The following is a 15046-nucleotide window of genomic DNA, read 5'->3' as shown; positions in this document are numbered from 1 at the left end:
ACAACCTAAGTGTCCAGCAAGAGCGGACTGTGTACACAAACAGTGGGCCAGCCCTAGGGGTTGCATGAGAGGATCGCAAGTGCAGTGTTGCTGAAAGCTACTATATGTGTCAAAAAATAATAATAATAATGGGGATTGTGTCTTTACACCTGCTCACAGGTGAACACAGATGCCTGGGTTTCTCAGCACTGAATCGGTTGCAACTGAGAATATTGGCCGCCTTAAGATGGGGTCATCTGTTTCCTGCGCAACAGGATTGGGGGAGAGAGGTCTTCTGCACAGCCTTTTAAACCCTTTGAATTTTGAACCATGTAAATATATTTCCCATAAAAACATAAATCAAAGTAAAACTTTTTTAAAAAAATTTATTTATTTTTGGCTGTGTTGGGTCTTCGTTGCTGCGCGCAGGCTTTCTCTACTTGTGGCAAGCGTGGGATACTCTTCGTTATGGTGCGCGGGCTTCTCATTCCGGTGGCTTCTCTTGTTGCAGAGCATGGGCTCTAGGCGCGCGGACTTCAGTAGTTGCAGCACGTGGGCTCAGTAGTTATGGCTCGTGGGCTCTAGAGCACAGGCTCAGGAGTTGTGGCGCTCGGGCTTAGTTGCTCTGGGGCATGTGGGATCTTCCCAGACCAGGGCTCAAACCCGTGTCCCCTGCATTGGCAGGCGGATTCTTAACCACTGCACCACTAGGGACGTCCCCGCAAACTGTTTTTTTTTTTAAAAAAGACCGACAGCCTAGTATGGGTCCGCATACCTCAGGGCTGCAGTTTTTTTCTTCAAAGGTTGACCATAATCTTTTTACTTAATTTCCTCTCTTCACTTTGAGGATGTTTTTTCTGTTTTCTTTTATATTTTATTTTATTTTTTTATTGGAGTATAGTTGCTTTACAATGTTGTGTTAGTTTCTGCTGCACAGAAAAGTGAATCAGTCATACGTGTACATACATCCCCTCTTCTTTAGATTTCCTTCCCATTTAGGTCACCACAGAGCACTGAGTAGAGTTCCCTGTGCCAGCAGTCCCCAAACTTTTTGGCACCAGAGACCGGTTTCACCGAAGAAATTTTTTCCACGGACCGGGGGCAGGGGGCGGGGGCTGGGGGTGAGGGGGTGGGGGTGATGATTCAGGCGGTAATGCGAGCGATGGGGAGAGGCAGATGAAGCTTCCCTCGCTTGCCCACCGCTAACTTCGTGCTGTGCAGCTGGTTCCTAACAGGCCAGGGATGGGTACCTGTCCGCGGCCTGGGGGTTGGGGACCCCTCCCCTGTGCTATAAAGTAGGTTCTCATTAGTTACCTATTTTATACATTGTAGTGTATATATGTCAATCCCAACCTCCCAGTTTGTCCCACCCCAGCTTCCCTTCTTGGTAACCATAAGTTTGTTCTCTACATTTGTGACTCTATTTCTGCTTTGCCAATAAGTTCATCTGTACCATTTTTCTAGATTCCACATATAAGAGATATTATACGACATTTGTTTTTCTCTTTCTGACTTACTTCACTCTCTGTGACAATCTCGAGGTCCATCCATGTCTCAGCAAATGGCATTATTTTGTTCTTTTTTATGGCCAAGTAATATTCCATTGTATATAGGTACAACTTCTTTATGCATTCCTCTATCGATGGACACTTTTCACTATTGTAAATAATGCAGGGATGGACATCTATGGATAGAACTTGCTATCTTCATCAGATTATTTACTTTGATTCCTACAAGGAGAATTCCTTCTTTCCTCCCTCCCTCCTTTAAACATTCATTGAGCACTGACTGAATGCTAAGCTCCAAGCTAGGCACCAGAGACGCAACAGGAAACCAAAAGGATACCAACGCAGATGCCTTTCCTCTTGGAGCTCAGGGGCTAGACCGGTGCTTCTAGAACTTTCTGGGTGATGGACTTGTTCTCCATCTGTGCCATCCAAAATGGGAGCCCCCAGCGCCAGGTGGCTCTTGAACACTTGAAAATGAGTCCATAGCGACTGGAGAAGTGAAATTTAATTTACTTCTAATCAAGTCATTTCAATTTATTACTTTTTTTTTTTTTTTTTTTGCGGTACGCGGGCCTCTCACTGCTGTGGCCTCTCCCGTTGCGGAGCACAGGCTCCGGATGCGCAGGCTCAGCGGCCATGGCTCACGGGCGCAGCCACTCTGCGGCATGTGGGATCTTCCCGGACTGGGGTACGAACCCGTGTCCCCCGCATCGGCAGGCGGACTCTCAACTACTGCGCTGCCGGGGAAACCCAAGTCATTTCAATTTAAATAGTGGCTTGGGGCTGACGGCCTCCATATTGGATAGTGCGGGGCTGGAACTTATGGCTCCAGGTGGGATTGATCTCGGAGAGAGACAGCAGTGAGCGGGGGCTTGAAGTGTGATCTTAGTTCCCCACCCAGGAATTGGACCTGGGTAGCTTGGATGAAAACCAAGAATCCTAGCCGCTAGTCCACCAAGGACTAGAGGCTAGAAGCAAGGTTCCCCTGGCTCTTGCCCCCATTGAAAAATGCATTTCTCAAGGAGGCAAAAACTGTAAGAAACAGGTACAAAGTCTGTTATTAGAGACACAGCACAACAAGCGGGAGAGCACACAGAAAAACAATTTGTTTAGTTAAGACAGAAGCAAGGCAGAGATGCACCCAGGGACAGAAAGATATAGGCGTCCCCACTAAAGAGGAGGAGCGCAGCAAAGGGGCGGTTAAGTCATTCATATAGGGCAATTCTTCCGGTCTTTGTTTACCTTTGGCCAATTATCTGGCTTATTTTTCCATACCTGAACTGCCCTAGGACCTTCCCCAGCATGCGTGTGCAACTTTTTCCCAAGATGGATTCCAGCCCAGAGGCCTATGGGGGTCCTTGGCATCACCTATTATGGGGTGACGCCCCCTCCTTTTTGTCCCCGAAGGAAGGTTTCTGCGCATGTGCGGTGTCTCCCTTGCCCCAAGGATGGGAAATATGTGACCTCTTGATATTTTCCTCAAACAGGATTGCTTTTAAGACCATTGATTCCCGTGGTCACGTTATTTTGCCAATGGGTTGAGTGTCTCGGGAGAGAAGGAAAAGCACAGCATCCCGCCAGCCTGAGGTCTGTGCCAGTGGCACCGAAAATCTCATGGAGCCTCCCTCCACCCTCCCGAAAGCCTTCCTCTGGGCTGGGAACTACCCTTCTCCTGTGCATCCATTGATTCATCAGACAGCATGGGAGACAGCTGGGGACCTGGTGGGTAAGAGCCTGGGTGTCTGCCCCGGGGAGCTCATGGAATGGGGGGAAGACAGATGATAAGCAAAAAACTCAATAAAATGATGTCAAGTTCTATGATGGAAATGAATAGGGTGTGGTAGGGATTTTGACTGGGGGTGGTCAGGGAGGGCTTTCTGAGGAGGTTATATTTGAGCAGGTGCTTGAAGAGGAGGAGAAGCTGGCCATGTGTCTATCTGGGGGCACTCCAGGCAGTAGGCACCACTTGTGCAAAGGCCCTGAGGTAGGAACAATCTTGGCAAGGATGGTTTGGATGGGGCAGAGAGAGCAGGGGCAAAAGAGGTGGGGAAGGGACTTCTCTGGTGGCCCAGTGGTTAAGACTCCACATTTCCAATGCAGGAGGCATGGGTTCGATTCCTGGTTGGGGAACTAGGACCCCACACACCTCGTGGTGCAACCAAAAAAAAAAAAAAGAGATGGGGAAAATGGGCCAGCAGCTGCATGGCAACACCAAGCAGGGGCTTTGGGGAGGGGAGGAGGGAGGGGTGACTGACCTTCTGAGACCTTGGGGTATTCACAGCAGTGCCTTCATCCTTTCAGAGTGTCCTCTGGTTGATGGGGGAACTCCGTGGGAGCGGGTCAGGCCACATTTGGGTGGGGACTAAGCCTATCCCCACATCCTGGCCACCCTCTTCACAAGTGTTCCCCTTGGGGCATTTCAGTCCTGGTTGAGCTGGGCTTTCTGGAGGCGCCACTGCTCTGGCCCTTTCTAGCCCAGGCCTGGAGGGGAAGATGGGCAGGGGAAGGAAGCTGCGGACAGGCCTCTTCCTGTCTGGCACAAGGAAACTGGAAGGAGCCTGGCCCAGGTGTGACCTTTGGACCTCAGGAGAACAGCTGATGCCAGGAGCCCTGAGGGGGGCAGCCGAGCCAGGAGGACTCCGGGGCACCCCTCAACAGCCCCCTGGCACATGGTGTGGAAGGTGGCAGCTGATCCCGGGGCCAGGGGCCAGAGGAAACCGGCTGGAAACTACCTCTGGACAGTGTCCACTCCTGAGCCTAAGCCTCTCCGGGAATGGGGCCCTGGGGGAGGGCTGGCCAGGGAGGCTTATCTCTGCAAATGAAGCTGAAGGTTAGGCGTCCCGGGGAGGAGAGGGGCCTGGGGTTGCCTGCAGCTGGTGGGGCGGATTTTGAGCTGGAATAGGCTTGCCGGCCCAGGGAAAGGAACACGCAAAGGGCGGAGGCCTGGAATGACGAAGCTGTCCCACTAACTCATCTCCCTGACTCAGGCTGGGCCCTGTTGGCCTCTGCAGCCTTCCTGCCCCTGTCCCTGTCACTCCTCAGGAAGGCCTGCCCTGACTACCCTCGAAGAGATTCCCTGGTCACCTTCAGCCACACCGCCACTTTGCTCTCAACTGACATCCTTTTTCATCTCCCCTACCTTCAGCTCGGTAACCATCCGCCTCCCTGCCCGCGGGGTGAGCTGAGTGGGAGGGGCTCGAGATCCATAATATTTTACTATATTATTTATTTATTTGGCTGCCCCGCGCGGCATGCGGGATCTTAGTTCCCTGACCAGGCATGGAACCCGTGCCTGCTGCAGTGGAAGTGCAGAGTCTTACCCACTGGACCTACTGGACCGCCAGGGAAGTCCCCGATCCATAATATTTTAATTGCACTAGTAAAAAAGCCAAAACCAAGGCAAAAGAACCCATGATGAACAAAATAAAGGCAGGATCACTTGCCTTACCCCAGTCAGGGGCCTGGTTCCAACAAAACTTTGTGGGTTTTTTAGTAGTGCATTAAAATATATTTTTTTACGTTGACTACTGAGTTTTTTGGCACGCTGTAAGCTTATTTTCTAGGAGAGTGCCTCACTTCCCTCACCCGAGTCCTGGCGCTGGAATGAGTGAAGGATCGAATGAATGGTTGTGAGTCTCCACTGCCTGAAACCTAAGGCGAACCCAAAGCCCGGGCCCGCCCACCCACTCTTGCCCCGCCCACCACGACGTGGTCCCGCCCCTCCAGGGAGCCAGCTCCACCCCCAAACCCTGCCCAGCCCCCAGCGCCCGGCGCCTGGCCCCCGGCCCCTCCGGCCCTCGCGCACACCTGCGCGTCACTTCCGGGGCGGCGGTGGGAGTGAGGTTCACTTCCGCCAGCGGGGGAGCGGCGGCGGTGGCGGCGCAGGAGACCGGGCCGGGGCCCCGGGGGATCGACGGACGCACGGGCGGGCGGCCGGGAGCCATGGAGCGCGGCCCCGGGGCCGGGGGGCGCGGGCCGCGGCGGTGAGTGTCCTGTAGGGGCTGGCGTGGCTGCACGGAGCGGTCTCAGTGCTTTTCGCGGCCGTTTGGAGAGCCGGGCCGGGCCGCGAGGCCGGGGCAGTCCGGCCGGACGCCCCCGAGACCCCGCACTCCCGGGGCGGCCGAGGTCGCAGCCGGAGGACCCCAGGATCAGGGCCAGGGACGGCGTCTCAGACTCCGGCAGAGCCCCGTCCGCCGTCCATTCAGCCCTCCGACTTGGGGTGTGTTCCCACCTTTCCGGGTACGCGGCCCCGCCTTCGGGGAATGCGCTGTCCGAGCCAAATACTCTATCCCCGGCCCCGAACCAGTGCCCCAGCCTGACACCCGGACCCGCCGAAGCAGCCGGAGCCCTGCTTCCTAAACGTCTCCAAGACACCTCTGCCCTTTCTCGGGCGTCCTCTGGCGGGCTGGGACACCTGGACAGGCTTCCCAGCCTTTGCTCCAGTCCCATCTCCAGGCTACAGCTAGGGCATATCCACAGCTTCTAACCCACGGGCTCCATTCCCAGCCCGGGACTCCTCCAGGGCTCCTCCTTTTCCCCCAGGATGAAGTCCAAACTGCAGCAGGGCTTACGGGCGCGGCCCGACCCAGCTGTGGCTCTCTCCAGGATCCCTCTGGTCTCCTCCTCCTCCCAGTGTCCCTCTAGCCTGGGACCCGCAGTTCCTGGAACCCGCTGTCACTTCTGGGTTTTGCCTGTTTTCTCCCCTCCCGGCACCCGGCACTTTGCCTGTGCCTTTCAGGCTGACTGGATGAATGAGGTGCGGTCATAGTCGTCCGTATTTAGGTCGTCCTGGAGTATTGTAATTGCCTGGTTCCATGTTGGTCCTCATGACACTGCCAGCCTGCACCGGCCCGGCAGCGGGGTGTCCGATTATGTGCTTGTGGGTGAAATCGCTGGGCTCTTGGTGCCAGGGGTGCCTGCCCAGTGAGTGAGGTATCTGGATGTGCTCTGTCCAGTCCGAGGCCAGGCTCTCAGGTCACATTCAGTGACATCCATAAAAGACAGCGGGAGGTCCCAGGTCTGCGTGGCTTGAGAAGAGACCTTCCCCCCTCTCTGTCAGATGTCAGACCTGGCGGACTGTAGCGTCCCCCCTTCCCTTTTGCCCCTGGTACTTTGTCCATTCGTTCAGTCAGTGTTTACTGAGCAAGAACAGGTAGTAGTCTTGCCCTCATGGAGTTTCTCTTTGGTTTGAGGGGTATGGTTGAACATGCAGCTACAAGCTGCAGAGACAGATCTGAGCCATGAGAGTGTGTATGGGGGGCTGACCCTGTTTGGAAGGGTGCTGGAAGGGAGATGTGAAGGGTGGGTGGGACAGGGGTCACGGGCTCTCTGGTGAGATTAGGGGAACTGCTGGGGCTTCGGCTCTGAGTCAGGAGAAGGCAGTGGGGCTCATCAGGGGAGAGTGAGGTACAAGATGCGTGAGGCTGAAGAGGTCGGCCCCACGCCTGGTGCCAACCTGGCAGATTGTGGTGAAGGCTTTGATCTCTATCCTGAAAATAGTGGGGCCACTGGGGCACCCCAAAAGGGAGGTAGCATGATCAGATTTGTGTTGTGAAAAGATCTTTTGGCAACTGGGGTGAGAATGGCCCAGAGTGGGTGATGGTGGCCCAGCCGGGGGTGGGGGTGGGGACCGGCGAGGAAGGAGACTGTGCATGCCCTAGGCAGAGTCAGCAGGCCCTGTGACGGGCGGATCTGAGGGTGCAGGGAGGTGTCAAGGATGGCATCCCGGTTTCGGCTTGGTCAGTGGGACCTTGTCCACCTTAGTATGCCTGTTCATCCTCGGGTCACCAGAGGCCTCCTACCTGCCCACCGGCTCTCAGCCAGACCTTCCTCTCAAAACAAGCCTTCCCTGTGCCACCCAAACTCCAGACCCGCCAAGCCACCAAAAGCACCAGGGCAGTGTCCTCTGTTGGGGCCTGGGCCTCTTTGAGAATGTGTTGGAGCAACATCGGTTTGGTTGACACTCTGGAGGGGGAGGGAGGGTGTCCTGGGCACTGTGGGGTGTTGAGCAGCACCCCTGGCCCCGCCCACTCAGTGCCATTAGTAACCCCCTCGCCCCCAACTCATGACAGCCAAAGATGTCTCCAGACCTTGGCAAGTGTCCCCGGGGGGCAAACTTGCCTTCGTCTGAGAACAGTGTGATGGAATTGTAAAGCGAGCATCCCACCTGGGAGTCTGGGGGCTCCTGGAGGCGGTCCGTGTCCCCTCCTTGGCTTTAGCCACCCTCTCCCACACCCCTCCGTGTGCCCCCATCCGAGTGACTGCAGTGCGGCTCTCTGCAGCCCCCGGTCTCAGATCACAGGTCTGGAGGGAGCAGGTGTATTTCTGGACCTCAGACTGCGCCGACCTGCTGTGCATCCGTGTGTCCCTGGCCCAGTGGTTTACAAATGCTGTGGCCCCGAAACAGAACAGGCTCAGGTGCTCTGCTGCTGACACTTGAGTTGTGAGCGTGTGTCCCTCCCTCACTCCAGGCTGTAGGGAAAATGTAGTAAGCGAGTACTCCGTATTTTCAAACCTCTGTATTTTCTTCCAGTCTCCCTGTTGGCAGCTCCATGTACGATTGTAGTTGCTTTAGCAATTTCGCTGTAGTCTGTTCAAGGCCACGTTTCACATGACATTCTGCATTTCTTCTCTGAGCCTGGCCCATTCCACCACTTTCTCCTCATCTTATTCACTGTCTCTGTGACCTGAGTGGTGTCTGATTGATAGATGAGGAAACTGAGGCCCAGGGATGCTAAGCGACTTGCCCAAGGCCACAGACACCTAAGCTGGCAGAGCTGGGGAAGGAACCCCAGGCTCCCATGACCCTGCCCTGCCTCCCCCCTGCAGCAGGCTGACCCCTGGGCCTGGCCCCAAGCACTGGAGAGAGCCATTGTCTCAGCCCAGTAGGCCTTCCCAGCCTCGAGATGTATCCTGCTTTTGTTTCCAGAGCCTTTGTTTGTTGTATTTCCTCTGCCTGGGCTCCTGTCTCCGGACTTCGCAGGCCCTGGGAGCTGGGAGCGTGCTCCTGGGTCCCTGTGGTCAGCAGTCGGTCCTCGCCTGGATGAGCTGTGGCACCTGGGGGTGGCAGATGGGGATGGGCCCCAGGGCAGAGTCTGGGCCGGCCGTGTGGACAGAGGCATGGGGCGGGGGTGGGCTGGGGTGACATTTCCCAGGGCCTGGAGCAGGAGCTGTGCCCGGGAGAGCTGGGTGGGCCAGGGCTCTGATCGCCCCGCACAGCCTGCAGGCCGAGGCTGGGTTGATGAATGGGCTTAAATGGCAAGAGTTGGTGTCTGCCAGCGGAGGAAGGGTGGTGGCAGGCGGGGTCCTGGTCAGGTTTAGGTCCCACCAAGGTCTCTTGGGAGCCCCGGGGGAACTCCACATCTTGCTGTCCCCCTGCAGGGTTTCCCTCTGTGCGACATGGACACACGAGGCTGCGAGGCTCCCAAGGGCTCAGCTTGGACCGCGATGGGGCTGGGCTGCAGCCTCCTAACGGGGCTCTCGTCTGGGGCGGTGGCCGGGGGTCGCCCTGCCCCCTTCCCGTGTCTCCGAGCACCCCCATCCCTCCCCTGCCGGGCAAGGCCCGCCCCGGGGCCCGGCGCCCGCCATGAACGGCCTGTCGGTGACTGAGCTCTGCTGCCTCTTCTGCTGCCCGCCCTGCCCCGGCCGCATCGCCGCCAAGCTCGCCTTCCTGCCTCCAGAGCCCACCTACTCGCTGGTGCCTGAGCCCGAGCCCGGGCCTGGTGGGGCCGGGGCCGCCCCCTCGGGGACCCTGCGGGCCTCGGCCAGCACCCCCAGGCGCTGGAAACTCCACCTGATGGATCGCGCCGACTTCCAGTACAGCCAGCGTGAGCTGGACACCATCGAGGTCTTCCTGACCAAGAGCAGCCGGGGCAACCGCATCTCCTGCATGTATGTGCGCTGTGTGCCCGGCGCCAGGTGAGCCACATGGACTCGACCCCCCCGGGGTGGAGGGACCGGGTGAGGGGTGGGAGCCCAGGATGTGCTCCATCCTCAGGGCTCTCGTTTCGGCCACTGGTGGCCCTTGGAGGGCCAGAGACTGGTGAAAGCCCATCTGGAGGTGCGGGTGCCCCGGGGATTCTTCTCGCCAGAGGGGCAGCAGATGAGATCTGCCCATGGCCACCGAGGAACTGCCGGGGGCCCTTCCACTTGCAGCCCTCTGGGGGGCCCTCTCGGCACCCTGTTTTGTGGACAAGAACCCTGAGGCTCGGGGGTGGCTCTGAGTGGCTGCGTCACGTCACCTGCTCGATGTGGAGCCGTCTGCTTCCGGGTCTCGGTGTTCACCTGCCCAGGGCTGGTCTCCTGGGCCCTGGGTGCCTGGTGAGGCCCGGCACCCGCTTTGGGCCGGTGGCCCCTGAGGCCTGGCTGGCGTCTTGGGCCAGGTCTGACTGCCGGAGCCCTACAGTGGTGCAGAGGGGGACCTTCCAGCTGCTTCCGCCTCAGAGCAGGCTGGGTCCAAAGGGCAAGCTTTTACCTTTCAGCTGGGCTGGGCTAGGGCCGCAGTGGGGCTGGAGGAAGAAGGCTCTGCAAGGCTGTCAGCCGGGATCCAGCCTGGTCACCTGCCATCGGCATGACTGCCTGGCAGGGCCGCCATGGGGCACAGGGCAGAGGTGGCGGCCCGGGTCATTCCCTGGAGGAGCGGGAAGAGCTGCACCGCGGTGACCGGGGCTTGGCTCTCTTCGCCTGTGGTCGGAGGGCCGCGTCTCATCCTCCAGGATGGTTCCGAGCAGTAGGCAGACGTGCCTCCCATCCTCGGGCCGTCAGAGTCCCTCCAACAGGAACAGTTCCAAGGGAGAGGTGGCTGCTGCTCAGGGCGTCAATGTGATGGTCACTGCGGCTTCCTGGGCTCACGCTGGGGGTCCACCTGTGGCAAGAAGGTGACTGGTGGGCCCAGCGGCCCCCTTAGATGAGCGGAAGCCCGAGGCTCCACTGTGTGTCATGGCCTAAGTCACACCGGGCAGAGCCAGGCACTGTTCCCCTTGGCAGGGCTCCTGCCCCCTCCGCCCTTCGCCGTCTGACCTGTGCTTCCCCACTGCCCACCCCAAGGTACACGGTTCTCTTCTCGCACGGCAACGCGGTGGACCTGGGCCAGATGAGCAGCTTCTACATTGGGCTGGGCACGCGCCTCAACTGCAACATCTTCTCCTACGACTACTCGGGCTACGGCGTGAGCTCGGGCAAGCCCTCCGAGAAGAACCTCTACGCCGACATCGATGCCGCCTGGCAGGCCCTGCGCACCAGGTGAGCTCACGCGGCGGGGAGGGGCTGGTGGACGTGTCTCCTCACAGGTGGCTGGTCCTGGTGAGACCAGGTGGGAGGAAGCCCAGGTGGGTAGCCCCGCAGGAGAGGGAGCTGATCTGCGGCCACACTGGGCCACAGGAAGAAGCCCGACCCCTGTTCCCCCTGCAGGGTAACAGGCATGCTTGGTGTGCAGGGGGAGGGCGGTCCTCCAGCCTCCCTGGGGGGGGCCCCTCCTGGGAGCCACTGGCCTGGGACTGTCCCCATGGGAATGGAGGTTCCGCCTGGAGGGAGGGGGCAGGCAGAGGCCGAGGCCCCTCCTGAGCCCAAGAGGTGGCGTGTGAGGGCAGTGTGAAAGGACTCTGGGAGCCCCGAGGCTGAGGGAGCACTTGGGGTGCGGGGAGGGGCTGGGCCTCTGCATCAGGGTTCTGGTCGTGGAGCTTGGCCTCATCCTGAGGAGGGTCTCCTCTGGGCCTGGAAGGTTCTGTCGGGCAGCTTTGTACCCAGCACAGTCCTGGTGGCTGGAGGGAGGTCAGCTCCTGGAGGCTGGGTCCTCCGCAGGCATTGTGCCCAGCACACAGCTGCTTGCTTGACTCAGACAGGGCCCCCACTGTCTGGTCTACACCTCCGTCCCCAGACCCCACTGCCCCGGTCATCCAGGTCCTGGCAGCCCCCTTCCACCCCGTGCTCGCTCACTGAAGCACAATAGCTCAGTCTCTGTGCAGAGATGGCCCGGCGCCCTGTGCTGCTCTAGAGAGAGACCCACCCAACCCCACCCTCCCAAAGGTGGTGCCCTCTGCCTGCCCAGGGCTGCCCCATCTTGGCCCTGCCTGGCCGACTGGCGCAACCAGCTCCTTCAGGGACCACAGCCAGCCTGCCATGGGGAGGCGGGGCCCTGGTTGCTGGAGTGATGCACCAGGCAGTCCCTGATGCAGGCCCTGGGAGCAGGGTCCGCTGGCACCCCCCTGGCACTGGGACCCGTGCTGGTGGCGTGACGCAGGTGTGTGTCCACACTCGGCTGCAGCAGCCTGTCCCCACTGGCTGGGGGTTGCTGGCAGAATCATATCCCGCCGAAGGGTCAGGGGTCTGAGCTCTGTCATCCATCCATCTGTCCTGCTGCCAGGCTTGACCTCCAGAGACCTGGTCCCTCAGACCCAACGGCTGAGAATCAGCAGGAGGGTGGGAGGCTGGGGCCCAAGTGGTGGCCTGGGGCGGGGCAGGCACTGGAAAGAAGAGCTGTGTCATCCGGCACCTGTCATGTTTGTCCAGGTGGAGACAGCCAGGTGGCAGCTGGGGGTCCCTGCCTGGAGCTGGGTGATAGGACGAGGCTGGTGCTCAGCACAGCAGTACTCATGGTGAACCAGGGAGCAGGTCGGGGAGGAGCTTGCAGGGTGGTAGGCACAAGGCCAGATGGCATCCCCGAGGCCTGGGGGTTGGGACCGGAGGACAGGGACAGGGGCAGATGGCGCCTGGGTGCCCAGGTGGGTTGCCCAGGTGAGACTAAGACCTTCCCTGGCCACTCGGAGAAGGGGCACCCCCTTTGAGATCAGGATGTGGGTGTGGGGAGGAAGGCCGTGGAGGCCCCCTGCAGTGGGAGGGTGGTGAGTGGGTCCTTGTGGGGTCAGGAGAGGACTGTGCTGGGATGGCGCTGGGGGAGGCCCGTGTGGAGGGGGTGTGTGGGGGGGTCAGGACCTGGCCACTGTGTAGGAAAGATGCCCAGGGAGGGAGGTGATGGCCACCCACCTCCTCCCCTCAGGAGCCGCTATGCCTGCTCACCCACGTTGTACTAAGCAGCTGAGGGGCTGCAAACTGGCTGAGATAAGAGAGGACGAGGCTGTCTCCATTCCCCGAGGCCAAGGGGGTGGGTGAGGGTGACGGATGCTGGGAGGAAGACACACCCCCTTGCCCTGCGACCTGGAAATGCTGTCGAATTCCGAACAGCGAGGACAGGAGGGCCCCAAGCAGGTTCTGCATGTGGCCCTGGTCGAGTGTGTGTAGGGGTGGGGGTGGCCTGGTGACCAGGAGGAGCAGGAGAGGCCCCAGGGATCTGCCCCCAGGAACCACACAGCGCAGGTACGGCCCGCACAGGTGCACTGCCCAGGTGTGACCAAGTAGATGCTGTCGAAACTGAGGGTAGAGCTGGGGGCTTGGGGCTGCGGGCAGCCAGCTCCCCTCACACCTGTGGGTCCTGCCTCCCCTGCTGAACGGACCGCCTCGGGGCTGGGAGGCAGGGGAGGGTGCCTGGGCGCCACCCTATTGCTTGGAGCCTAAGCGGAGAACAACTGGGGACTGCACTAGGAGGGCAGGCAGTGGGAGGGGTGTGCGTGTTGCGTCGCGGCTGATCTGCCCCCACCGCCGCCAGGTACGGCATCAGCCCAGACAGCATCGTCCTGTACGGGCAGAGCATCGGCACGGTGCCCACCGTGGACCTGGCCTCGCGCTACGAGTGCGCCGCGGTGGTGCTGCACTCCCCGCTCACCTCGGGCATGCGCGTCGCCTTCCCCGACACCAAGAAGACCTACTGCTTTGACGCGTTCCCCAAGTGAGCGCTGAGGGGGGCGGGGCCGCGGGCGGGGGCGGGGACCCAGGGGGCGGGGCCGCGGAGGGGCGGGGCGTGGAGGCCTAATGTGCCCCGACCCGCAGCATCGAGAAGGTGTCCAAGATCACGTCGCCGGTGCTCATCATCCACGGCACGGAGGACGAGGTGATCGACTTCTCGCACGGGCTGGCGCTCTACGAGCGCTGTCCCAAGGCCGTGGAGCCTCTGTGGGTGGAGGGCGCCGGGCACAACGACATCGAGCTCTACAGCCAGTACCTGGAGCGCCTGCGCCGCTTCATCTCCCAGGAGCTGCCCAGCCAGCGCGCCTAGCCTAGCAGCAGGCCCGAGCCGCGCCGGGACCTCAGCAATAAGGCGGCGCCCGGCCCCGGCCCCGGCCCCGGGGGCTGCATGTGAACCCCCGGGCGCCCCACGTCCTCGAAGCAGCTGGCCGGTAGGGGTCGGGACCTGACCCGGCCCCTGGGCCGTGGACAATGTACAGGCGACGGAGCTATGCGCTCCTTTCCTTCTGGAAGAAAAACGAAGGAAAAACGTGAGAACAGAAATTAAAGATTTAAAATTTTAAGGTTCCTCTCCCTTTCTTGGCTCATGCGTGCTCTTCCGGGGGCTCAGCAAGCACGAAGAGGGGGCCGGGCTTTGTCCCCAACCCCCCAAGGAAAGTTCACAACTGCGGATGTCAGGTCACTCCCTACAGAAGAGGGGTCCAGTTCGGGTCCTTGGGGCTGCAGGTTGCCTGGGTGGTGACGGAGGGGCAGCAGCATTTGAACCCAGGACGCTGCGTGCTCAGAGGGCGCGCCTGGGGAGGGTGGTGGGCTTCCTGTCTCCGAGACAACCCTGGGGGTGGAAGTGGCCGCCGCCGGTTTAGGCTGGGCCTGCTCCGGGCCCCCAGAGAGGCAGACAACCCTTCCGTGCCCGTGTGGTAGACATCGCAGGGCTGCTCTTCCCATCCCACCCCACCCGTCCTCGGCTCCCCCTGCCCAGAGAGCTAAGAGAGTCTTGCAAACGGGGACGCTTGGGTCCAGTGGAGGGCAGTGGCAGGTCCGAGGCCGCGTGGGGCCTCCCCAGGAATGAGGTCACCATGAGCACCCCGCAACACGCCTCCGGACCTTGGTCTGAGTTGTATCCTCCGCCCGGGGTGCCCTTGAAGACAGGGTCGGTCCGCGTCACCCTGGACCCTGGCCAGACGCCTGGCTCATCAACGGCCTCCGGAGTACCCCCTGCGACCTCCAAGGGCGGCACTCTAGAGTGGGTAAGGCCTCAGAGGCCTGTCATCCACCCCGAGGTCGGGCGGCGGCTCGGCGTGTGTGGCGACACTAGGCAGTGGCGAGGCCGGGAGCCGGCGATGCTTCCGCCTCGGCCCCTCGGGGTCCGCGGCCCCTTTAAGAGGGGGCAGTGCTTCGGCCTGGGGGCGGGGAAGACGGCAAGGGGCGCGGCCGGGCGAAAGCGGAAGTGGGGTGGCGCGCGCACGGCGGAGGCGGTGGGTGGTGAAGCGCGAGGAGACCGCGGCGTGCGCGGTAAGTGGCAGCGGCTGGGGCTCCGGCTGGCCGGCCCTGCCCTTGCCGCCGTCCCGGTCGTGGGGGCGCGCCCAGCGGGCCGGCCGACGGCGGCGGGTGTGTGTCAGCGCTCTCTGTGGCTCACAGCTGGCCCTCGGGCCTGGGGCGCTGGAAGAGCCGGGAGTGGCCCCGGGCACGCCGTCCCTGATCCAGGACGGTGCCCGGCCTTGACCCTCCCGAGCCCCACGGGCCCTCCCGCTGGGAGGCTAGGC

At 60.7% G+C, this 15046-nt stretch overlaps 1 protein-coding gene across 1 annotated transcript; it reads left to right on the top strand.

Moving 5' to 3' along the window:
• Positions 1-5334: 5334 nt before the first annotated feature.
• ABHD17A (abhydrolase domain containing 17A, depalmitoylase) lies at positions 5335-13846 on the top strand. Its single transcript, XM_060145694.1, has 5 exons — positions 5335-5470; positions 8868-9404; positions 10533-10727; positions 13087-13266; positions 13368-13846. The coding sequence occupies exons 2-5, from the start codon at positions 9073-9075 to the stop codon at positions 13591-13593; spliced, it is 933 nt and encodes a 310-aa protein (XP_060001677.1). The 5' UTR covers positions 5335-5470; positions 8868-9072; the 3' UTR covers positions 13594-13846.
• Positions 13847-15046: the final 1200 nt, after the last annotated feature.

This window comes from Lagenorhynchus albirostris, chromosome 3, assembly GCF_949774975.1.
Source record: "Lagenorhynchus albirostris chromosome 3, mLagAlb1.1, whole genome shotgun sequence".
NCBI classification, from domain to species: domain Eukaryota; kingdom Metazoa; phylum Chordata; class Mammalia; order Artiodactyla; family Delphinidae; genus Lagenorhynchus; species Lagenorhynchus albirostris.
The sequence above is the reverse complement of the archived record's forward strand: the minus strand, read 5'-3'. Positions and strand labels throughout refer to the sequence as shown.